The sequence below is a fragment of the Oryx dammah genome, unplaced genomic scaffold (assembly GCF_014754425.2).
Source record: "Oryx dammah isolate SB20612 unplaced genomic scaffold, SCBI_Odam_1.1 HiC_scaffold_18, whole genome shotgun sequence".
NCBI classification, from domain to species: domain Eukaryota; kingdom Metazoa; phylum Chordata; class Mammalia; order Artiodactyla; family Bovidae; genus Oryx; species Oryx dammah.
The window spans coordinates 112,070,747-112,095,367 of record NW_024070202.1 but is presented as its reverse complement, the minus strand read 5'-3'; the positions used below and the strand labels follow the sequence as shown (position 1 = coordinate 112,095,367).

At 58.2% G+C, this 24,621-nt stretch overlaps 1 protein-coding gene across 5 annotated transcripts; it reads right to left on the bottom strand.

The window, feature by feature from the left end:
- Positions 1-1,709: 1,709 nt before the first annotated feature.
- KRBA1 (KRAB-A domain containing 1) lies at positions 1,710-22,787 on the bottom strand. 5 transcript variants are annotated; one of them, XM_040260309.1, is made up of 18 exons: positions 22,576-22,787; positions 18,229-18,355; positions 17,117-17,236; positions 16,304-16,441; positions 15,562-15,711; positions 14,510-14,644; positions 14,170-14,355; positions 13,184-13,339; positions 12,370-12,591; positions 11,547-11,720; positions 10,921-11,094; positions 8,959-9,111; positions 8,337-8,519; positions 7,318-7,512; positions 7,102-7,233; positions 6,328-6,432; positions 5,646-5,891; positions 1,710-3,984 (listed from the first exon to the last, which is right to left on the bottom strand). In XM_040260309.1, the coding sequence occupies exons 1-18, from the start codon at positions 22,585-22,587 to the stop codon at positions 3,092-3,094; spliced, it is 3,501 nt and encodes a 1,166-aa protein (XP_040116243.1). In that variant the 5' UTR covers positions 22,588-22,787; the 3' UTR covers positions 1,710-3,091. The 5 variants fall into 5 exon arrangements, with proteins under 5 accessions (XP_040116243.1, XP_040116244.1, XP_040116247.1 ...); XM_040260310.1 differs by having other exon boundaries at positions 6,328-6,429; XM_040260313.1 differs by having other exon boundaries at positions 15,562-15,660.
- Between the last annotated feature and the right edge of the window lie 1,834 nt (positions 22,788-24,621).

The window sequence follows — 24,621 nt, the reverse complement described above, 5'->3', positions numbered from 1 at the left end:
TCTAGCTTAAAGCTAGAGTATGGCCAGAAAACATACTCTGTATAATTTTAATACTTTTAAATTTGTTTAAATTTGGGCTTAGTATAATGTCAATTTTTGTAACTGTTTTACATATGCTTGAAAAGAAGGAATTTCTGCAGTCCTGTGGTGCAATGTTCTAACTATTCATCAATCGAGCCAGTTTTGTTAACTGGCTTGCTCAAATCTTCCATATCCTTCCTGCTTTGTCCAATCAGTTTCTAAAAAAGAAAAACTATGCTAAAACTTCCCAAATACGATTGTAAATTTGAATGTTTCCCCTTGTAGTTCTTTAAATGTTGAGGCTCATCAAGGGGGGAAAGAATGACTGAAAACCCACAACACTGTCAGTAGGAAAGAAGCCCCCTGCCCGAAACGAATGAGACAAAAACACCAGCAAAAATAAGATGGTATATTCAAATCTCAATATATCAACAATAATATTACACAGAAGTGGATTAAGGGCTCCGACTAAAGAATAAAATTTGTCAAGTTGGATTAAAAGACAAACTCCAACAGGAGGCTGTTTACAGAAGCCACATATGAAACACAAGGACACAAGAGGGTGGAGAGCAAGCCTGGTCCGCCTGCCTGACGAGCTCCTTCCAGAGAGTGGTGACATCGTGGGGTGTCTCCGACAGGGGGCTAAGGCCCCCCATCCTATCAGACCCTTGGAGGGCCATCTGGAGGCTGTGGGGCCCTGCCCTGACCCGCCCAGCTGGGCCCTTCCCGCTTTCCTGCCTCACGGGGCCTCGGGCTGACAGGCGGTGGTCGGGACACAGGGAACCCTCGTGTGTGCGAGCGCCCGGGGAGGGAAGGTTCTCTGCCCCCCACCTCTGACCCCAGGAATTCCTGAGTTCACAACAGTCTGTGGTTTCTCCTACCAAAGTGACCACACTTCCTCACTAAGTAGATGGAGACGGACACAGGACCAAACTCCTAAACTGCCAACGGGTTTTTCTGCCAGATCGGTGGTTCTAGAAGGCTTTTCAATTCATGCCTTGGGAGGAGTGTTGTCCACGGGGCAGTGGGCCTTGGGGACGAACACAGCTGCAGCTCACAGAACCTCCCACCGTTCACTTCATGGCTGACTTTCCACATTCTTAAACAAGGATCTGAACTTCCCACAGGGTCCAGCTGGACTGGGAGCCCCCCGGCCTGGGTGGCATCAGGGCACGCACTGTCCTAACTCGGCCGGGGGAAGGCTGTGCATCCCCGAGCAAGCCCCTCGCCCTCTCTGAGCCTGTGTACTCCACGCCTGCGGCACAGGGTGGTGCAAAGGCTGGTAATTGCAAAGCCCACAAAACCGAGCCTTAAAATGCCACACGGGCATGTATGGCAGGCCACCCCCCGACTCCTGCTACGGAGGATGAGCAGAGGGCCAGACAAGCCCTCCTCCTTCCAGCCCGAGCCCCTGGTCCACAGCGCTGACTCCATCAGACCCTTCCAATGGCTCTGAAACAGCCCAGCGTCACTCCCTACACAGCCTGGAAACAGCTGGACTCATCTTTCTAGGCAGAAGGCCTAGACCTCTTCTGTTTCTTATTCTTCAAGTTATGGCTAGCTGTGAAGGCTGCATGTTTAAACAACCTACTTACATAAACTCATACACCTAGCTTCTGAGATGGTCATCGAGGGACTTGCTCCAGTCCTGGAAATGTTCTAACACCCACTTTTGATGGTCTGTTTAGCCAGCACCTGGCTCTCCCGCCGTTGGCATCAGTGTCTGCTCCCTCCACAGGGACCATGAGCAGCACAAGCCAGGCCCTGAGTGTCCCCCAAAACCCGATTTTAGGGGCACACTGGGCAAACCAGCCAATGGGCCCCCCTTGAGCACTCACTGCAGCTACAGTCCCTCTGGGTCCCAAGCCGGCTTGGGCCTCAGTGCTGTGCCCGGTTCCCTGACAGCACAGCCAGGCAGGGCCTTCCCGGAGTGCATGGACTGATCTGAACTCGGTGGGGAAAGATCGGGAAAAAAGATCGGAACTGCAGTGATGACAGGCAGGTCACTCCTGATGCCCCAAGTGAGGGGTGGGCCCCAGGGCAGCCTGGTGGCCCCAGGAAAACAGGCTTAGTGACCCTGGTGATGCTCCCTCCTCCCACCAGGACCAAGACAAGCTCGGTCCCTCATGTGTGGTCGGGGTTGGACTGTGCACTCCCGTCCCCAGATTCACACACTGGAACCCTAACAGCCCCAGGACCACGAACGAGACCTGAGTTAGAGATGAGGTCTTTACAGAAGCGATCGTGTTAGAGGGAGGGCATGAGGATGGTGCCCTTAGACAAAAGGGACACCGAGGGGCAGGAGCAAAGGGAGAGCACTGGGAAAGCAAGGACAGTCAGCAACCAGCCCCGCCGAGGGCCCCAGGGCGGACCGGGAGGGAGCCGGCTCTGCTGACCCCCGTGTCCTGGCCTTCTGGCCTCCGAACTGGGAGGATGTAGATGTGTGTTGTTGGAGGCTCCTGGGCTGTGGACTGTCGCTGCGGGCCCAGGAAGCCAACATGTGCGCCACTCTCTCCCTGGGGGTCGGTGGGATTCTTCCCCTAACATCAGGCAGGCTGCCAGATTCTCTGGAGGAGGCGGGAAGGCAGGAGCCAGCTTGTCCCCGGTGCTGGTGACGACCACACGGCCACACTCTGCTGCGGCCCCTCGGTGTGCCTTTCTTCCCCTTGGCAACCACCTTCAGTAACTCAGAATGCACACAGGCACACCCAGCCTCGGCCAGGGCGCGGGGGCAATCTGCCTCAGAGGGAAGCTTCCCGTGGACCGGAAAGATGGGCACTGTGCTCCCCAACACTGAGGTCAGGATGGCAAGTGCTGAGACGAGGTGATCTCGTGGCCCCTCTGCAGCGGCTCAGGGCACCCTGGGCACACGTGGCGTGCCCGCACATGGCACACACACACATGTGGTCGCACACCACCCTCCTGCCCGCCTTGGCGGTTCTGGTGGGAAAGGCCAGAGGGGGAAGCAACATTTAAATGAACCTGAGTCAAGAAAGCCAGACGCATGGTTGGGGAACGCAACCCCCCCAAACCCCCTGAGCAATGGTCACCCTGGAGTCAGGGGGCCTCTTCACGGCCTCAACGTGGGGAAGGTTCTGCTGGAGGGGGGTGAGGTGTCCAGAGGTGGGGCACCCTCCGTGGGGCTGAGTCCACGAAGGTGGCAGCTAGGGGGTCCCCCCGCTGGGCCCCTGTGCTCTCCACCCCACTGTTCACCCTCGAGGGCTCTCTGGAGACCCACCAACACACCGTCTGGATCCTTGGGCCACCTCGGGGTCCTGGGTGGGGCAGCCACCACACCCCGCGGTTCCGCCTCTGCAGTGCCCACTGGAGGAGCCACCTGGGGGGGCGGGGCAGCTAACAGTGAAAGGGGAGGGGGGCTCTGGTGGGCCTCGGGGTGCCCGAGGGGGTGACGTACAGTCTGCACAGCAGGGCCGCTGCAGGCTAAGGAGTGAGGCTGCCAGGGAGGGCTGGAGCCGGGCCCAGGGGCCTCCGCTGAGGGGGTGTCCGGAGGCACCCGACGGAGCCTCCCATTGGACAGGCCCGATGACAGGTCCCCAGCCCTGCAACCTTCGGCCGGGCCCCCCCGCAGGATCTTTGGTCTTGGCCTGAGGGGGCCCTTGTGCCTCCAGTAGGGTGGGTGTCTGTGGGCAGGGCCGCTGGCCAAGCGAGGGCCCCGGGGGAGGCCCTTGGGCCCCGCGCCCCGTGGGCGCCGCCCTAGTCGATCCACCTGGGTCCTCATGGTAGCCACCTCCTGAGCCAGGCCGGCCAGGGCCCCAGCCAGCCGGTCCAGCTTCTCCGAAAGGGCGGTGCCCAGGCTGTGGAGCTCCTGCTGCAGGGTAGCCCCACAGGGGCACGGCGGCCGCGGGGAGGCACCAGGGGAGGCACCAGGCGAGGCCCCAGGGATGGCGGCTGCAGGCGCTGGCTGGGGCACACCCCCAGGAAGGGGCCCCCCGTCGGTCCCGGCTAAAACCAGAGCGGGATACGGTGAGTGTGATCAGCTGCCGAGACCTTCCCTCCCCTGAGGCCCTCCAGCTGGTGTTTCTGTCACCCTGCCCACTAAGGGAAGGAAGGGTCCTGGTGACTCAGGCTGGGCAATGTGGAAGGCTGCCCCCCTAATTCACGGGCAAGATAGATCACAGGCTGGGTCTCCACAGAAACCAAGCTGGCTTAGGACAGTGGCCTCCCCACTTCCTAGGAAAAGGACTGGTGTGTTCCTGTGCCACCTCTGGGCCCTACTGCCGCTTCAGAGCAGCTAATTCTGCCTCTAGAGGGTCGGCGGGCAGGGCCCAGAGAAGCTGCCATGAGGCAGGGCCGTGGGCAGTGTCTAGAGAGGGCCCAGGTGTTTCTAGTGAAGAGGCAAAGGGGGCCGCATCAGCACCTAATGCTATTTGCCCTTCAGTCACTAAGTTGTGTCCAACTCTCTGTAACCCCCCATGGACCGCAGCACACCAGGCTTCCCTGTCCTTCACCATCTCCTGAGTATCTCAAACTCATGTCCACTGAGTCAGTGATTCCATCCAACCATCTCATCCTCTGTCGTCCCCTTCTCCTGATTTCAATCTTTCCCAGCATCAAGGTCTTAGTCATAAGCAAACCACAGGGGTCCCCACCCCCTCCTGACCTTTACCCTCCCTAATCAAATTACAGACATAGGACTCAAGTTACTTAAAAAAAAAAATAAGTCACCTACTCCTTCACCCAAACTTCTCCCGGACCTGGTCTTCACCCGAGGCCAGCCTCATAAGGAAGCCCCATTACCACCTGGAACCGCAGGACAGACCTGGTTTCCCGCCATGTCTGAGTCCCTAGACCGGCTCCGGCCTCAATCTCCCAGGACCCCCAGGGCTTCAAACCACAAAAGTGGAGACTGGAGCCCAAGGACTCAAACGTTGCCCGGCCACGTTCTTTAGGAAGGATCTCGGCTAAGGGTCAGCAACGGTGCTGGTGTCCCGGGTGTCTTTCTACCCAAGCTGAGGCAGTGAGTCCATGGGCCTCGGGCCAGCTCAGCACTCCTAACAAACAGCTGCACCTCCAGGGAGGCCAGGCCCATGACACGCCGGAGCCCCCACCACAGGCTTCAAGAGTGAGGATCTGGGTGCACGGCCCAGAGTGGACCAGGCACCGAGCCCCGCCCGCCCACCTCTGCCGTGGTCTGGAAGACCTTCCCAGGGTCAGGGTACCGAATGCATCTCTGGGGACCTCTCCACCTTGTCACTCACTACTGACCCTCATTGTCCCTTCCTGGTCTCTAAAATCCCCTCAAACCCCAAACTTTGATCCTGGATGCATATTCAGTGTTTGTTTTGCCTCTAAGAAGTGTCTGCGTACTTTCATACAATAGCCAGCTATTCCTATAGGAAAACCCTGAAATGAAATAAGTCAGCTGAAGTGGACTTGACGTGAGGCTCTTCCTACTTATGACCCAAAGGAGCCTGGAAGGCTGTTCAGAGAAAGCCTACCCCCGGCTGTAACCCCAGGGGTTCTCACCAGCCCACCCCCCCAAAAGGAGCTGAGCAGCGGGGAAGGAGGGAAGGGTGACCGTGCAGACGCTGAGCCCCAGCCACCCCCAACCCCATGCCTGTGGGACTCCCGATACTTGGGGGGCCGGGAGAGCCCCAGCTCACCTGTCACAGCTGGTCTTCCGTCCCTAGGCCCCAGGCCCCTGGACTCTTCACCAGCCGTCAGTTTCCAGGATTGGCACCCATGGGCTGAACCAGGAGGCTGGCAGGGCCCAGGCCCTGGCCTTCTTCCCAGCTGAGTGGCAGGGCAGGGATGCCCAGTGGACTGCGCAGGAAGAGCACAGAGCATTTCCGGTGTGGCCACACATGGCTCCGCCACGGCCACACTGACAGGGGATACTCGGACACGGCCTAAAACAAGACAAAACTTTCAACTTTCAAGCACTGGTGAAATGAGACGCAAGAGGGTTACACTGGGCTCGCCAGGAAGCCCATCTCTGGTCGAATGGCTGGCTGGGGCCCACGGGGCTGAGTGAGGGTGGACATTGTTTCCAGAATCTTCTGTGGCTCCAGCACGAGGCCTCTGGCTCTCCCAGGAGGCTGGAGAGAGCAGGTGGAGAGGGCCATGCCCACAGGTCCAGCCTCCGGTGAGGCTCCTCCAGGGACGTGCTGGGGGCCCCGTGGGTCCATGCCCAGCCCACTCTGCTGTCTCCTGTCAGGCCCACGGGCAGGAAGGAAGGTGGGAACCAGCCAGGGCCTATTCAGAGGCCACGGACTGGGCGGAGTCACTGGCCTGAGCGCAGCAGGGGGCCCCCCTTCCCGGACCTGGCAACCCATCCACCCCTACCTCCTCTGGCACTGCCTAGGGGGCCAGACGGTCGCAGGGTCTCCAAGCACACCTCTCTCCAGGGAGAGTGGGACCTGCCTCCCACCTTCTCTTCTGCTTTTCCTGCTGGGAATGATCACTGGGTCAGGACTGGACTGAGAAGCAAGGAGGCGTTGATGCATATATATATATATATGCATGCATGCATGCTAAATCGCTTCAGTCGTGTCCGACTCTTTGTGACACTATGGACTATAGCCCGCCAGGCTCCTCTGTTCATGGGATTCTCCAGGCAAGAGTCCTGGAGCGGGCTGCCATTTCCTTCTCCTATATATATATCAAGTTTACTGTGCTTCCCTGGTGGCTCAGACAGTAAAGAATCTGCCTGCAATGCACAACACTCGAGTTCGATCCCTGGGTCAGGAAGATCCCCTAGAGGAGGACATGGCAACCCACTCCAGCATTCTTTCCTGGAGAGTCCCATGGACAGAGGAGCCTGGCGGGCTACAGTCCATGAGGTTGCAAAGAGTCAGATACGACTGAGCGATGGATACTTCGACTTTCCAAGCTGATTACCAGGTCTTTAAACACACTTGTTTGACACCCCTGGGGCCCCAGGGGCCTCAACATCTCCACCTTCTTTTCTTGGACACGGTTCATCCTATGGGGAACTCAAGTGTGACAAAGGCAGACAGCCTTCTGGCAAGAGTCAGGCCAAGTGATGAGTGGGACGGTCCCTGCACCCATGGCCATCCTGGGGGACACGCCCCCCTCCTCCGGAGACCCCGGGCTCACCTGCACTGAAATCGCAGCGGTGCCCAGGCTCAAGTCTCCTCGAGCCTTCCCCAGAGCTGCAGCCAGCACGGGGGCCACCACGTTGTGGGGACAGGGTGCCAAGGCCCTTGCCGCTGGGAGGGTGGTCCCTCTCTGGCAGAAACAGAGCCAGGGTCAGGGTGGCGCTCACACACTGAGGCCGAGCTCCCAGTCCCCCTCTTGCCCCGACAAGCTCACCCTGCAGGAGAGGCTGCCAGAGCTCAGGTTCCGGCCTCGGGTCTTCTCCTTCTGAGCTGCTGATGCTTGAGCTGGAGCTGGAGCGTGGGCTGGGGCCCAGGCCGGCCAGGCAGCCAAAGCGCAAGGGCCCCTCGGGCAAGATCCCCTTCAGAGAGTTCTCCAGGCAGTGGAGCGGGGAAGGCTTGGTGGCTGGCCCTGGGCAAACGGCAACCAAACAGCCCTCTTTCCGTGAGCCCAAGGACAGGCCAGAGGGCCTCGGCCTCCGTGGGCAGGCACGCAGAGCTGGTCCCCCTCCAGCTCAGCCCCACACTAGCCCTGGGGGAGCCTGAACAGCATCCCGTGGCCACGGGAAGCAGAAGGAAGCAAAGCCAGACGCTGGTCTGGCCCCCAGCCACTCTGGAAGGCCGCAGCAGAAACTTCCAGAAGCCTCAAGACCCTGGAGGTCACTAATAGTCTGGTTCCAGCCAGGCTCCGGGTCTTATAAGCCAGGCGGCCCTTTCTACTTGTGTTCACACAGGACCAGCAGCCTGCGGAGAGGCTCAGTCAAGTCCACCGGAGGCCCCCTGAATAGCACTCGCCTGGAGGGAGTATGACAAATATCTGCACTTTCTCAATTAGGTCAGGCCTGATCCATCCACTTCAGCAAATCTAGGCAAGGATTCTGCTGTAAGTTCAACTGAACTGCAGCAGCAAGAGGAGGAGCCCCCTCCCCTCCCACCCGGACCTCCATCCCCAGGCAACGAGAATTAAGGAAACAACTGGTGCTTCACCCAGAGAAACCCAGTCTCTGGATGAGAGCAGTGCTTTCCCCACTTGCTTTCAGCACACCTCAGAGCGCTCCAGCCAGCAGGCTTTCGGAGATGCATGCACACACCCTCCAGCCAGCAGTCCAGGAATGGCTGAGACAGTGAAGGAGTGGAGGAATAGGAGGGGAAAGGGGAAGTCTATTCTCTCATCAGAGATTTTACGTAGAGGGGAGGAGACATGCGAGTGAGTCCCTGGGCAAGAGTCCCGCTCACCGTCTCGAAGCCATCTCCACTGTCCTGGCCTGGCCACCACGAGGTCTCTGGGGCCTTGTGGGGAGCAGGTGGGCAGGGCACCAGAGGCAAGGGCCAGTGGGCTAGCCAGTCGGAGGCTCCTGGCAGGCACGTCACCCCCACGCTGTCCCAGGTGGGCTGGTTCACAGGCCTCGCCCCTCAGTCCTGTTTCAATGAGAAGCCAAGAGGCCCATCAGCTGGGAGCCCTGAGTTAGCTCGCAGGCCAGGGAGGCGCTGTTCAGAAGACAAACTCCGGTCCAGGATGTTGGATGACGCTACCGAAGTGGGACACACCCCAGCCCTGCAGATGTTCCCGGGGCCACCCTCACCCTCCAGAATCTCATTATTCCTGGACCCAGCTACCCAGCCCCCACAGCTCAGCACCGTGCCAGAGACCAAGGCCAGGATCAGACACCCTGCTGCCAAAGCCCCAGCTCAGGCCTGGACTTGGAGCAGCACTGGGGGGTTGGGTATCCAGGCCCGCCGCACCCCTCAGCCCAGGACAGCAGTGCTATTGGCCTTGTGGCCTCCCACAAGCCTCTGGCCAGGCTGCTTCCAGAAGGTCATCTCATCTCAGGCCGGGACGTGGGCCCGCCCACATTACCTTCAGTGCCTGCCGTCCAGTTCCTGGGCTCCGCTCGCCGTGGCCCTCCGTCTCCAGCCGAGGAGCAGGGCCAGGCAGGCTGCAGCCGGGGCGCAGGTATCTCTCTGAGACAGTTCTCCAGGCCCTGGAGCGGGGAGCTTCCCATGGGGCTTCCTGTGAAAACCCAACACTCGTGGTCCTGGCTGACCAGAGCTCAGTCCTGCGAACCCCAGGAGCCTTGCCCGTGCCCCAGGTCCACTGCAGCTGGGGCCCGGGGCCTGGCATGCCAGCTCAAGGCACCCAGAGGCAGACCTGGCCCCAGATCCGTGTCAGCCCTGCCTCTGGGTGGCCCTGGGAGAGGCCCCTCATCTTGACCGCCTACACAGAGAAGCCAGTCAGCAGGCCACCGGGCCAGTGACGGGGGAGACGGGCCCCGGGGTGGAATGTCGTCAGCTATTCACTATTCACGTGACTAGTCAAAGAGGGGAAAGGGTACAGATGCAGCAGGTGAAGGAGAACGTGAATGCATTTCAACTCGAGGATAAAAACACACTGCAGAAATCCTATTTCTAGTGACAGCACTGGAGAAGCTATAGCCACTACATGAACTGAAATTCTAGATAAAAGAAAAGCCCTCCACTTCCACATCTCAGCCATGCTCTTCCCTAAAAAGCATCTTTGCTGATGTGGGCGTCAGGCAGAGAGAGGGAGAAGAGCGAAGCTGCCAGAGGTCCGGGCGTCGTGGGGCTGGGACCTCAGTGTCTCGAGAGGAACCCTGCACGTGGCTTCCCATGGACGCTGCAGGGTTCCGGGGCAGCGCTGGGAGAGCTAGGGGGCCGAGCTGGATGCGTCCACAAGGCGGCGTGAAGTCGCCTGCTGTTTGGGTGACTCAGAAAACCAGGTCTGCCAATAGAGAACCCTCGAGAAGGAACCACAGACACTGAGCAGCTGCAGGAGAGAGGGGAGGGGGCCCACGCAGCGCCGAGGACCCTAAGCCCAAAGGGAAGTGGGAAGACGGGAGCTCGGTGCAGAAGCCATGAGAGGGATGCTCGCCCACGCAGCGTCCCTGGAAGTGCAAGAACTGGCAGCAGCGATGGCTCAGGGTACGGGGGTGCTGGAGGGCGGGGGAGGGAGGCAGATGCCACCGACCCTCTGCAACCTAACCGCAGCTTTTCAGCAAGACTAAACGAGCACAGTACCTACTAAAAATTAAAAAGCAAAGTCAGCTGCCTGTTGGGAGCTAAAAGCTCCCCTACCCGAGGGGCTGAGCTGTGGTGGGCGCAGGAACTCGGGCCCCAAGCCCATCCGATGGCCCCGGAGGGCCCAGCACAGAGCCCCAGGGGGACTTCAGGCCTTTCCACAGACAGCGTGAGGCCAGGACACAGAGGTGAGCCCCGGGGAACCGGGTGTCCATGAACAAGGCAGATGGGGAGCCCTGGGATTATTCAAGTGGAGAAAAGGGTTGAGGTCCTGCAAGGTCCCTGCAAGGTCCCCTCACGGAGGGACCCGGGGGAGCACGCACCGAACACACCCTCTAAGATGGTGTTACCTGTTTTCTCTAAGTTGGAGAGTCAGTCAGATGTTACAGACACTGACTTCTTTGAGGCTGGGATAAGGAAGTATTTGATGCTTCTAGTGAAGTGAAGTGAAGTCGCTCAATCGAGTCTGACTCTGCGACACCATGGATTGTAGCCTACCAGGCTCCTCCCTCCATGGGATTCTCCAGGCAAGAGTACTGGAGTGGGTTGCCATTGCTTTCCGCATCAAATGCTTTCTAGAGATCTTTGTTGTCCTGCCTCTTCTGAGCCAAGCCACTCAAACAGACCCCCGCCCCCTAAAACAGGTGTGTCTGTTCTCTGTGGCCGCACTGAGCACGGAGGCCTGGCTCGGACACTGGTCGGGTTGGACCCGTGGTGGTGGGCAAGGCTGTGCCCCCCCACCCTTCCCCAGGACCCACTCCCAGCCTCAGGATGGCCAGCTCACCTTTTCCGGGCCGATGCCCCTGGCTGCACTCAGGGCTCTGGAAATCCAGGTCCCCGTCAGAGCTGCTGGACGACGAGAAGCTGCTGGGGGTGCCTTGGGAGCCCAGGGGCAGGGCCGGGCTGTCTCTCATGCAGCCCTGCAGGCCCAGAGCCGGGAGAGGCCCCACGACCACCTCTGTGGGGAAACGGCACGGCTGGCATCGAGGGGAAACCATGGGCCAAGAGGTCCCCTGGGCCTCTTGCGAACGGGCGCCGGGCTGCGAATAGGCGCCCAGCCCTGCCCCAACACCTCTCCCGTGCGATCTCCCCTGAGGTTAGGGTGCTCATGGCCCTGATTAAAATCCAGTAGCTTGTTAACCCACATAAACCCAACTGCTGGCCTCAGGAGCCTAGAGGGTCAGTGAAGCTCTCAGAGGTGGCAGGGGGCAGAGTTTAACTGGCTTCCACCAAACGCAGGGATTGTTGGGGGGCAGGCATGAGAAGGAGCTGGGAGACAGGGGCATGTGTGCCCCCCGCTTTGGCCTGGGATAAGGAGGGGGGACCTAATGGCATCCTCAACATTCCCCCCCACCAACCCCGTTCCGTGCACAAGGACAAACGCCACCCTGAGCCCACGGCACAGGCTACCTTTGCTGTGTGGTCCAAGGCGCGGCAGCTTGGGCCTCTGAGACCTGGGGTCTCCTGGCTGGGGGCTCCGGGACCAAGAGCTGGCTGGCGGCTGGGGAGGTAACGACCCACTCAGGGGAATGCCCCTCAGACAGGCCTCCAGGGCTTCCAGGGGTGAGCTCGAGGCGCTGCCGGCTGGGACGGGGAGATGGCCCGTCACCATCTCTGGCCCGTCTTCCCCTCCGGCCCAGCCCTGGCTGACTGCCCAGCCTGCCTGCCTTACGCAGGGGTGGTGAGTCCCACACCAGGCGTGGGGCCTGCCAGGCAGGACGCCCTTCCCTCAGTGCTGGCTCCCATCAGCTCTCTGCTCCCCCAGTGTGGGGGAGCGATGCCAGCCAGCTGTACCCAGGCCCAAGGGTGGGTGGAGAGAGAGCCACACGCAGTGGGCAGCTTCCTGACACTTGGGGATTCTCTGTAAAACCAAGGCCCTTCTAATGGAAGGCTCCCTGGGCAAGGGCCTGGGTTAAGGAGGATGGAGATTAAAGGATAGGATTAACCGCTTGGGACCCCGGAGAAGGAAGTGGCAACCCACTCCAATATTTTTGCCTGGAAAACCCCATGGAGAGAGGAGCCTGGTGGGCTACAGTTCATGGGGTCACAAAAGTCAGACACGACTTAGTGACTAAACCATCACCACCACTACCGCTTGGGAAGGATGCCCAGGTGGACACCTCTGTCCAGGCATGAGACATCCAGATGCCCCTTCCCTGTGGGCTGGCAGAACCCTGTTGGGGGCCTGAGAACCCCACCCGGGAGGACTTGAGCTGACGAGCCCAGGCCTCACCTTGAGCTGCAGGGCCCCAGCTGGGCACCCGGACCTGGGCAGGGGCCGTGTCTCTGACATTCCTGGGGCTGCTGGCGGCAGAGGGGCCGTGGGGCCGCTTGCTGAGCTGACAGGATGTGGGCTCTGGGGATCCCTGGGGCCAGCTGTCCTCCACCTTCACTGCAGAGAGCATGCTGCCAGCTCCAGGCCCAGGCCCCGGAGGAGTCTGGAGGGGTCGGAGTCCTGTGGGAAGTCACTCATGAGGTCTCTACAGGGTCAGGATGGGGTTTCCACAGCCCCCAGCTTCCTCAGCCATCTCAGCTTCGACAGTCACTGCCCAACCACCAGCAGATGGACTAAATCCCACCTCCACATCTAGAGGTTTCTACAGAGGGGTGATGCCAAGCCAGCCCACCCCAGGAGCACTGAGTCAGGGTCCTGCTTCCGAGGCCAGCAGCCAAATGACTCTCAAGAGCTCTGAACACCGACGACCCACAGTGAACCCAAACGATCACAAGAACCCCCACATCAGAATGAGCACCAGCATGTGCACTGCCCGGAGCTCTGCCTCCTGCTTTTTGTCTCTCCCTCCCAGCCATTCCCTCCTTCCTTCTGGAACCCTCAGCTCCTACTATAAGAGCCAATCTAGAACGTTTTCACATTGGTGCACCTCCCACACGCCCAGCTCCTTCTATAGCGTGAGCCCCCACGTCTGGCCACTCCAGCTGACACACTGACGTGTGGGCCCGAGTGACTGGTGGTGGAAGGTCTGCTTGGAGCAGAGAAAGGAAACAAGCGATGCCCAGGGGCTCCCCGCCCAGCTGGCAGCCTTTACCTCCAGAATTCCTTTTCCAGGTCCCTGGGTCCTCCCGCAGCCGTGGGTCACTGGCTCCTGAGGGGCTGGGATGCCTGTCCTGAGCCTCGGGGATCTCCTTCAGACAGTTCAGCAGGCCCTGGAGGGGACAATCTCCCGAGGCTGCCTCTGTCTTCACTACAGGAAAAAAGGAACACGCATCCCCCTGAACCCAGTGACCTGTCTTGGTGACAACAACCGAAAGAGGGATTGATTAAAGGTCCAAGGCCAGAAACCCGAGGATGCGGGTCTTCGTGCAACTCACTCAGCCTTGCCTGGGGCCAGTCTTCTTAGCGCTTGGTTTAAAAATGCCTGGCTACACCTCCCAGAGCTGCCTGGGTAAAAGGAAGATGAGGTTCTGCTCTGAGAACAAATGAAGGAAGTAGGTGGCCTGGCTCACTACTTGGAGACGGTTCTCTTGGTCTTGGACAGAACTTAATTTGAGGATGCCCAAGCGTTTTACAAACACTTACACACACATCATTAGTGTGCCTGAGCCTCAGGACAGTCCTCTAAGGTGAGAACAGTTACCCCTTTTACAGATGGGAAACTGAGGCTCGAAGCCTCAAGGAGCTTTTCACATTCTGCCCGGCTACCAAGCTTCAGAGTTCAGGGCTGGGGCTCTAGCCCCCACCATATCACTCCCATCCTCAAAGCCCATCCCAAGGATCCTGCTTAGTGTCAACAAGATTCTCAGATGTCCCACCTTAGGATGAGTCAAGAACCCGTAAGAATCCAGGGCAGAATCTATTTCTGATTTTCTATGAGCTGATGATGCTGACCATGCTGTTCCCTTAACACAGCCATCTGGCTCCAGAAATGCGACACTCCAGATACTGGAGCAGCCAAGCTGGCAAGGATCCTTAGGGAAGACGTCATATTTACAGAGAAGTATCTACGGAGAGCAACTGGAGCTCTCCACGGGCTCAGAAACCTTGGCCCAAGGAGACAGGTCTGCAGGGACTCACCAGTCCAGGGCGGGCCCCCAGGCCCCAGCTCTGCCGTGGTCAGCTGGGAGGCACCCAGGCTGGGGGCGGGTGGTGGTGGCAAGCTCCGTGGTCCCTCGGGGCCCTGGGGCCCGGGCTCAAGGATCTCTTTCAGGCAGTTGATGAGGCCTTGCAAGGGGCTGTGCCCAGGAGAGATGCCCACAGCTCCTGCAAGGCCAGCCGCGGTCAGGTTTCCCACCCATGACCACAGGGATGCCGTCTGCCAGGTGGGACCATCAGGAGGCCCCAGGTGGGGGCCACATGATGCCTCCCCACCTGCCCCCCATCCTCAGCCCCACCCTCAGGAAAGCCGGCCCCTCACCTGCCCCCAGGGTCCCTCTCTCCGGATTCCTGCGGCTCTTGCTACTGCCCTGACTGCAGGTGGCAGCAGGGCTGGGCCTCCGGCCAGGGGCTCCTGGGCTCCCCTCCTCCACAGGCCTTGGCTTGTCGGCAGTTTCTGTTGCAGCAGAGACAGGCAGGCCTTTCCAGCTCAGGCTCCAGAGCCTGAGAAATGGCCCCTCCCCAACACACACACAGAGGATGGGCCTTCCCAACTTCTAACTGCTCCCCGAGGGACAGCTGAGTCCTGGGAACTTGGTGGCTCAGCCAGCTACGACGGGCTTGTTCCCAGAGTCCACCCTAAGGGTGGCAGGGTCCTTCCCCATTTCCTTCCGGCGTGAATGTAAACACAAGACTGCTCACCCCGGGGACCCTCCCATGAGGGCAGCCTCTGATTGCCTCCACAAGTCAGGCCCCTGCCTCTCACTCAATGTTTCTCAAAGCTGGACACGTGGGACCCCAGAGCAAAGGTGCCAGCTGACGCCTGAAACTACGGGCTAAATGGGGCATGCTTTTCTTTTTTTCTGGTGGCCACCGGCATGTGGAATCTTAGTTCCCTGACCAGGGATTGAACCCACGCCCTCTCCGTTGGAAAAATGGAGTCTTAACCACTGGACCACCAGGGTTAAGCCCCTAAACAAGGTATTTTTTTAAGCACTGGCTATTTTATGCCATATTAATTTAAAATAGTTTAGATAAAAATAGACATTTAGACAAATGTAAAATCCGCAAGCATTTAAAAAATAAACTGGGACCCAGAGAAATTCCAAAGGCCAGCCTTGTCTTCCCCCACTGTTAGGGCTGCCCTGATGAGAGGTCTGAGAGTCAGGTCCGCAGACACGCTGCACACAGCACTCTACAAGTGAGGCTAAGCATCCTGAATCCTCGCTGGTCCCCAGACAGAGGCCAGCGCCAGGCCTGCTCCGCACCTCCCCCAACTCTGCCCCCTCGAGGAGCTGAACCCAGTTATAAAGGAAACCGAGTCCTGGAAAAAAATCAAGAGGGTGTGGGCCCCCTGCACTGGGTCCTACTCACTGACGGGGAGGGGGCTCCCCGGCCCCCCGGCTCTGGGGGTGCTGCTGGACGAGCTGCCGCTGGGTGTGGTGGCCAGGCCAAGCAGGCCCATGGGTGTATCTGGAAGGCAGTGGAGCAGGTCTCGAAGAGGGCACATGTCCTTCATCACAGCTGCTGGGGGCGGTGGCAGGAGGACACTAGAATTAAGCCTGACAGGAGGTACAATGCCCCAACACTGCCCCATGCTGGCCCTTCCTTGCCATGTTCCACTAACAACAACCAGGATGTCAGTAACCTCTGCCTTGCCATCCCTGGGCTCCGAGATGTAGATTCAGGCTGTGGCCTTGTTCTGGTAAGATCATCCCCAGCTGACCATCAGCTGAGGGGATGCAAAGAAACCCTGCAGGCTTGGGGCTGGGGGGAGAAACTTCTGGGGAGGTGGGAGAGCCTTGCGAGCTTGGGAGAGGAGGAAGTCTGGTAAGACAGGGAGAGCACAGGCTGTGGGGGACTCGGCCGCTGAGCACTCATCTACACAACAGGGATGGCCTCCCCCGCCACCGTAGGGCAGGATGCAACAGGGGCCCCAAGGGCATAGATGAAGCCAGGTCGAAACCACTAGAGAAAATCAGAGGCCGCAGTCTCTCCCCCATCAGGGGACCAGCCTGCGGCCAGACATTCACATTAACGGGTAACTCCACCCAGGGTCCAGGCCGGCAGCTTGAACTTGTCTGTGGGACGCAGCGGGGCCCGCCGTCAGACTCACCCTGGGGGCTCGCAGCCACCCCATCCAGGCTGGCTCCCCCACTACTCTCGGGGCTGCCTTCCCCAAACAGGAACTCGGGGATCTCCTGCACGAGCTGCACCAGGGCGCTGAGGTGCAGGCTGTGCTGGGGGGCTCCTCCTGCCAAGAGACCACAGTGAACTCCCGGCCCCCCCAACATCAGTCAACACGTGCTGAGTCTCACGTAATCCTCCCACCACGGGAGGGGCCGCAAAGGAGACACCAATGTCTGCAAACAAAGAGGACCTGGGTTCAGGGCAGGTGCCCCGTGCATGGGCACAGCAGGACCAAGATGCTGGGGGCTGCGGGTAACAGAGCTCCTCTCTGCTCTGTCCCTCGGTTCCTGTTGGGCCATGGAGGGGTCGCCAAGGAGGGCTACCTCCCCATCTCCGGCCACCATCCAGACTCCTGTCTCTCCCGCCAACCCCTGGACTGCATCCACCCCCGCCCCTGCCCCGAGCTCTCTGGACCTTCAAGGGCTGCAACTGGCTCTGCTCGGGTGGCAGGGGAAGGGGCCTGAGGGACAAGGACTCCCGGGTGAGCCCAGGTTGCTTCTGAGCGCTTCACACAATGAGCAACAGTATAGCAGGCTCCTGGTCCAGAGGGGTCGGGGGTGAAAGGTCAGGGAGGGGTGGGTGTGGCGAGGTGGGGAGTGCTAAGGTCAGTGTCCTGTACCAAATGAAGCCAGGGAACGAGGACCACACGGTGGAAGGGACGTGAGTGAGTCCCCCAGGGCCCAGGCGACCCAGGGGGTCCAGGACCCCCGAGGGGCTCTCATCTGCACAGATTACTCACCCAGGGGACCTCCTCCTTGGGGCAGCTCCTGCCCGTCTCCAGCACAGCTCCGGGCCCCCACAGCTCCTCCAGGCTCTGAGGGAGACAGGAAGGCCGAGAGGGGGAGCAGCTCCGCTGTCCCTGGGAAAGAAAAGAGGGACTGTCCCCGGGAGTGGAAGCCAGCCTCTGCCCTTCTACATCATCACACCAGAGGCCCAGGCACCCAGACATCCAGGCACCTATGTACATACCTGTCTGTGTGACCACCCAAACCCCTTGTACAGGTGTACATGCCTGTCTGTGTGACCACCCAAACCCCATGAACATGCATGTACGTCTGTCCATGTGACCTCCCAAACCCCATGTAATGTGTGTACACGTCTATCCATGTGACCACTCAGACTCCATGTATATTTGTGTACATGTGACCACCCAAACCCCATGTACATGTGTGTACACGTCTATCCATGTGACCACTCAGACTCCATGTGCATGTGTGTATATGTGACCACCCAAAAACCCTGTGTACATCTATACATGTCTATCCACGTGACCCCCCAAACCCCATGTAATGTGTGTACACGTCTACCCATTGACCACCCAAACTCCATGTACATGTGTGTACATGTGACCACCCAAACCCTGTGTACATGTGTACACACATGTCTGTGTGACCACCCAAACCCCATGAACATGCATGTACACGTCTATCCATGTGACCACCCAAACTCCACGTACACGTGTACCTGACCACCCAATCCCTGTGTGTGTGTGTACACGAGTGTGCTCGTATGACCATCACAAACCCGTGTACATGTGTGTACATATGTGTGTCTCTGTGACCACTCAAACCCCAGGGACCGTCAGAACCTCCAAGACCAGTGCCATTGTGTCAGCTCTTTGGCACCCCCGCCAAATCGCACCCAGACCCTTGGTACAGTCCACAGTAACAATGGCATTAAAGACCCAAGGGACTCCCCCCCCCCCACCCCCACAACGCCCCAGCTCAGTGCCGGCTCTCGGACGCCACCTTGCTGTGTGAACGAAGACTGAGGCCCTACGAGCCACCTGAGCTCCCAGGCAACTCTGGGCCCTTGAGGTGCTGCACCGGCGCCCTCCCGCCCGCTCCTCACCCAGGGAGGCCAGCGTGTCGTAGTTCTCCCGCATCACGTCCAGGTAGAGCGCCCTCTGGCCCTCCCCCAGCAGCCGCCACTCGTCCTTGGAGAACCGCACGGCCAGGTCCTGGAAGGCGATCGACACCTGTGGGTACAACCTCAGGGCAGTTGGCTCGTTCCCTCCCAGCAAGGCCGCCCACGAGTGGTCCTAAGCATGCTGACCCAGCCCGTGTCCCCTGGTGGACACAGCGTGGGCACCTGGCTCATGGGAATGGGCAAAGGGGCAACGGGACAAGAGATGTGTCCCCAAAAAGGCACGCTGATGTCTTCACCCTGGTACCCGAGAATGTGGCCTTATTCAAAACTAGGGTCGCTATAGATGAAATTAGTTAAGCTAAGGTCATAATGGAATAAGGTAGATCTTTAATTCAATATCTGGAGAAGGAAATGGCAACCCACTCCAGTACTCTTGCCTGGAAAATTCCTTTGGACAGAGGAGCCTGGTAGGCTACAGTCCATAGAGTCGCAAAGAGTCAGACACGACTGAACAACTTCACTTTCACTTTCTTTCACTTTAATCCGGTATGACTGGTGTTCTTATAAGAAGAGGAGCAGAGACAGACCCACAGGGAGGAAAAGTCCACGTGACCAGGGAGGCAGGAGTGATGGGGCCACAAGTCAAGGAATGCCAGGGCCACCAGATGCTGGAAGAGGAAGGCATGATCCTCTCATAGAGTCTTCAGAGAGGGCACGGGCTCGCCAACATTCTGATTTTGGACTTCTCCCCTCTTGCACTGTGAGAGATTAAATTTGCTGTTTAAGCCCCCACCCCCGCTTTGTGAAAGTACTTTCATGGCAATCCAGGGAAGCTAATACAGAGAGTCTCGTGGCCTGCAGCTCAGGCCCAAGAAAACGTTGACTCCAGCATGGGAACTCCAGCCAGCCCTGAATTCACCATGCTATAACAGGTTTTTTAAGATGGTGATGGAGGAGACAGGATGGCTCTTGAGTACAAATAAATGATAAATAAATACAAATAAATGTGTGTGTGTGTGTTAGTTGCTCAGTCGTGTCCAACTCTTTATGACTCCATGGACTGAAGCCCACCAGGCTCCTCTGGCCGTGGAATTCTCCAGGCAAGAATATTGAAGTGGGTTGTCATTTTCTTCTCCAGGGGATCTTTCCAATCCCTGAATATTCACTGAAAGGACTGAAGCTGAAGTTGAAGCTCCAATACTTTGGCCACCTGATGTCAAGAGTCACTCATTAGAAAAGACCCCGATGTAGAGAAAGATTGAGGGCAGGAGAAGAAGAGGGCAACAGAGAATGAGATGGTTGGATGGCATCACCGACTCATTGGACACGAGTTTGAGCAAATTCTGGGAGACAGTGAAGGACAGGGCAGCCTAGTGTGCTGCAGCCCATGGGGTTGCAGAGTTGGACACGACTTAGCAACTGAACAACAGCTCCTGCATTGCAGGCAGATTCTTTACCATCTGAACCACCGAGGAAGTCACTGCTAAATGGCTGAGTTTAACAGCACAGCCGTGGCTGTAGCAGCAGGTGGGGAACCCAGCAGAACTGAGTGGCGATTCTGTTGACCAGCTAGTTCACGCCAACAGATAGCTTCTCTATTTAGCAAACCAGGTGAAAAATACTCTGCGTCCTTATCTTCTCCCATCAGAGTTTACTACCTAACAACTGAAAACACAAAAGAGCCTTTAGGTTCAAATAAGGTTCACAGTTCCCTTTATTGAGGACTGAATTTCTCACCTGATCTTAGATCGACTAAATCACAATTGTGTTCAGTGCTTTCAGAACCCAGAAGCTGACATCTTCAAGCTTCCCAGATGATTCTGACACATTCTAAGTTTAGAATCAGAGGGCTGGGGAAGAGATGCTGTCCAGTTACTGGCTGGAGACTGGGCAGAACCTGCCTGGGCGGCCAGAAATGAAAACTACTCCGGTAAACAGGACCCTCTCCTCCCCCCAGGGGCGAGCTGTCCACTGTAGCATGTCCGTGAACTAGAACTCACCGACATCTGCAAAATACCTGTAAGGGGCAGTGAACATGTAGTGCCAACTTCTAGGCTCACACAGTAAAGAAGCTGTCTGCAATGCAGGAGCCGCAGGGAGATGTGGGTTCTATCCCTGGGTCGGGAATATCCCCCAGGGAAGGGAATGGCCGCCCGCTCCAGTATTCTTGCCTGGAGAATCCCACGGACAGAGGAGCCTGTTAGGCTACGATCTACAGGGTTGCAAAGGGTTGGATACCACTGATTGACTAACTCATTTTTTTTTTTCCCATTTACGATAGGGGGCTCTTCAATTTCTACTTGAATACCCATAGCAACCGTGGGGGCTCACCACAGTGCTATGGCTGGCCTAATCTGGCGTTAAGAAGTTCTGGGACACAAACAGGCAGAGTATGGAGGTTTGAGCTTGACCCCAGGAGCCAGGTGGCTGGAATTCCAATCGCTGCTTTGCTTCACATTTAGCTCTGGGCCCAGTAAACTCATCTATGAAAGGAGGATCATAAGAACCTCTCTAACAGGGATGTTGTGAAGAGTAAATGAATGACTGTAAGAAAAGTGCCCAGAACAAATGCTGGGATGTGGTTAAGTGCTATGATTCCTGCTCCTGCAGCCAAACCTGTCTGCCTCACATTCACTGGCAGGTCACAGTCAGCCACCTCACACACCACTCCTGACCCCAAATGCCTCTTTGTCTCCTGGCTAAATATACCAGCTCTTTTAGACATCCGGAAGAGATGGTTTCCAGGCCACTCGCCACCTCAGCCAGAAGATAAACTCTTGTCCAACAAAGCTGGGAACAGGAACTGACTGTGGCCAGGGTAAGTGGGTCCATCGGTAGCCACCCGCACCCAGAAAAAACAGAGGAGTATGTACGTGTGTGTGTATGCACGTGCACAAAAAAGGTAGGGAGCGCACACAATGTGCAAACCCTCAGGTCACAGACAGCCTACGGGTCCTTCCCAGGGCAAACCCACTCTCCTGGTGTGTTTCAGGCTCAGCCCCGAGCCTCCAGATCAGACCCTGGGCATTTGGGAGTCACATTAGACAGGAAGACAGGAGGCGCACCTTGTTCCTCTCCCTCTGACTGTCACCTACCAGCCGCCAAGGCCATGGCCAAGCACTTTTTCCATGAAGACACACAGTGTAAGGACACACCCCAGGACATCGGGTCTGAACGATCAGTGATCCAACCCCTCGCTGTATAGAAAAGGAAACTGTGGTCTGAGGAGGCCTGAGCATGGTGCCCGTGGGCACATCTGAGCAGAGATGGGGGTGATGGTGGAGGGTGTCCTTCAGCTTCCTAACTTTCCAGCTAGATCTGAAGAGGAGACTGCCCCTGCTCCCACAGCAGCCAATCTGCCTGTTGTTCAGTCGCTCAGTCATGTTTGACTCTTTGCAACCCTATGGACTGCAGCACACCAGGCTTCTCTGTCCTTCGCCATTTCCCGGAGTTTGCTCACACTCACGTCCACTGAGTCAATGATGCCATCCAACCATCTCATCCTCTGTCGCCCCCTCATCTACCTGGCTTCTCGCTTTTCCCCGGGAGCTTATGGGGCATTAACGCCATCAAGGTCTTGGCACAGTGATGCTCTGCCTGGCCACAGACTGCCCCAGCCCCTCATCACCACCGGCTCCTGGGCCCTCAAACTGTGGAGTCGGCAGTTGCCAGAGGTTGGCCCCAGCTCATGAGCCACAGTTACAGAGCTGGCTCCAGGGGCCCCCCAAAAGGACATCCAGCAACTCCCCATTGGTATCATCAGGTTTCCTGGCACCTTCACTGCCCTGCACACAACTTGCACCCAACAAACTGGCCCCAGGCTATGACAGATAGGGCTCCCCCAGTAGCTCTCGGACCTACACATCTCACCTAATGGCTAAAAACCTGGGACCCTGTTCATGCCCTCCCCCAGCCGGGACCCCAGGATCCTACCAAGAAGGAAAGTGCCCAGATTTACTCTTTCTCCTTGGGCCTCCATGCCCATCGCTCCCAGGATAATTTATAATTAAAAGCCACGCCAAGAGAGGGTGAGGCTTAACCCAAAGGAGTTTCCAAAGATGGAGCTGCGGCTCCAAGTCCGCTTACACGGCGGGGACCGGGAGAAGGGAAGAGGGGGCGTCCCAGATCCTGGACTTCCCTGCACCAAATCCTGCGCACCCCAAGCCCCCACGCACCGCGCCCGGCCAAAGTTGGCCCGTCCCAGGCTCGCCCCTCGCCCTCGAGGCCTGCACAGCGCCGCACGGGGCAGGCCCGGCCGAGGCGATCGTCTGCCGTCCCCGGCTGCCAGCGGGGTCCCGGCTCGCGCGGCGCGGTCCGGGCTCGCCTTACCTGGCCCGCCATCCCAGACTCAGTCTCCGCTCCCGATTTCCGGCACGGCGAGGGGAGCACTCGCTCCGTCAGCGATCTAGGTCGGCGTTGGAGGAAATCGGGCGCCGGGGAGCAGGCCGCAGGGGAGGGGGCAGGGTGGGGTGGGCGTCCGGAGCAGCCCAACGCCACGCATCCCAGGAGAGGGGGACCAGCCCCCGCGGCCCTCCGGGCGCAGGCGCGAACTACATTTCCCAGAAGGCGCCGCCTAGCCGGCCGAGGAAGGCAGGGGGCGAGGGGAGGGCGGGGCGAGCCTGGGGGCGCCCCCTCCCCGCTGGTTCTGCCTAGACCCGGTGAAGCTTGCCAGGGGAGGGGCTTGGCGCCGGGATCTGCCTTGTGGCCAGCTCGCAGTGTGCTTGCCGGACTAAACCCGTGCATCCACACATTCATCCATCCATCCATCCTTTCTTGCATCCAACTTTTACTGAGCGACTCCTATCCGCCAGGTGGGGATGCTCGGATTAAACGGGACCCGTCTCTGCCAAAGGACGTATCCCGCCAGCCTACCGTGACTAGGGAAGGGGTGGGGGAAGCGGACCCCGAGAGGGGCGGAGCGGGCTGCAGGCTGGACCCCTTGACTTGGGTGGTGGATGGGCCAGAGTGGCCGCCAGACACCGGCGCGCTCTCAGGTCTGTCCCCCCGCTCCCGCGCTCACCCTCGCCTTGACCCGGGAGCCACTGTACCTGTGTGACTATTTGCTGCTCTGTTTTGTTGATTTGTAGACGTTCCTGGCACGGAGTAGGCCCTCAGATAAATGTGTTGAATGACTGAAGCGCGAGCCCACCATTCTACAGGTCAGAAAGGACGCAGAGGGGCTGGGGGAGAGTTGTGGACTCGGTGCGAGGGAGACGGTCCCCAGCTGGGCCTCATCCCCGGTCTGGTGAACCCTTGTTAGAACAGCTTAGAGAAGGCGGGCTCGTGGGGCTAAACCTGCGGTTTGCAGGGGCCGAGGAAGCCGGGGCCCAATAGGAGGCGACGCCTGCGGCCCGGAGAGCCCTTCCCCACCCCTGCGCCCCGACAGTTCTCTTCCTCTGGACTCTTAGAGAAAGGGAATTTCTTGCCCAGAAATCCCAGTGTTGGTCCCTGTGGGTCTAACCTCTGTGCGTCTCAGCTGGCCTTGCTGCGGGTCACCTCCCAGAACTTTGGGGTACAATGCTGACCACCTTGGCCTGGCCTCCAAGGAAAGACCGCGTGGGTAGGATACCCCCAGGGACTGTCCAGCCCCTTCCCTGGACAAAGCCCCCTTCTCCACACCCAGGGAATCACTGACACAGGACCCATGTCTGTGAAGCCCACGGTCCTGGGTGGAAAAAGGTAGGTTCAAGTTCAACATCTGCTCTCAGGATTCCTCAAGGCCACAGCGCCCCTTGGTAAGTACCTTACCTGTGCTTGGTGCCTAGGGCCCTTCTTGCTGAGGTCAGCTTCCTCCTGGTAGGTATCCCTTCTCTCAGCTCATCCCACATGCCACTCTTAGTTTCAGAATCCGTAAACTTCAAAATCCCTTCACTTAAAAAAAAAAAAAAAGTAATATCTGTACCCAAGAAAGATATGTTTCCTTTAGCATGTACAGGCTTGGTACCTCTTTGATTCAACCTCCCCCTTACCTGACCAGGCTGGGGCCCCAACAATTGCTTGAAACAATTCACCAACATCCTATGTGCTGAATGATCCGGTTGCCAAAAATCAGTTTGCAAATGGCCAGTTCTCCCAGTGCCTGAGAAACCTCTTTCCTACCTTTAAATTTTAGTCATACCTCCCACCCCATGCCGGCATCCACCTTGGCTTCTGTAACTGCCTTGTGAAATGATTGTGGAGAACGGTCCTGAATTTATTTTTTTTTTTTTTTCGGTCCTGAATTTAGATCAGTGTTTATTTGGCAGTTCTGCACACAAACAAAGGGATGAATGCAAATGGAACACACTTTTTAAAGATTTTCAATAATTCAGATTGGTTTTTCAGCAGCTCAATGTTCAGTGGTTTAACTTTCATACATTTTGCTTTTGGCTCTCT

What these genes read in the sequence shown, in the direction of transcription:
- KRBA1 (XM_040260309.1), bottom strand. An exon ending in CGACACGCTGGCCTCCCTGG is followed by an intron (nt 17,237 to 18,228) that starts GTGAGGAGCGGG and finishes TTTCTTTCCCAG; the next exon opens with GGACAGCGGAGCTGCTCCCC. An exon ending in CGGAAGACCAGCTGTGACAG is followed by an intron (nt 3,985 to 5,645) that starts GTGAGCTGGGGC and finishes CTCTGGTTTTAG; the next exon opens with CCGGGACCGACGGGGGGCCC.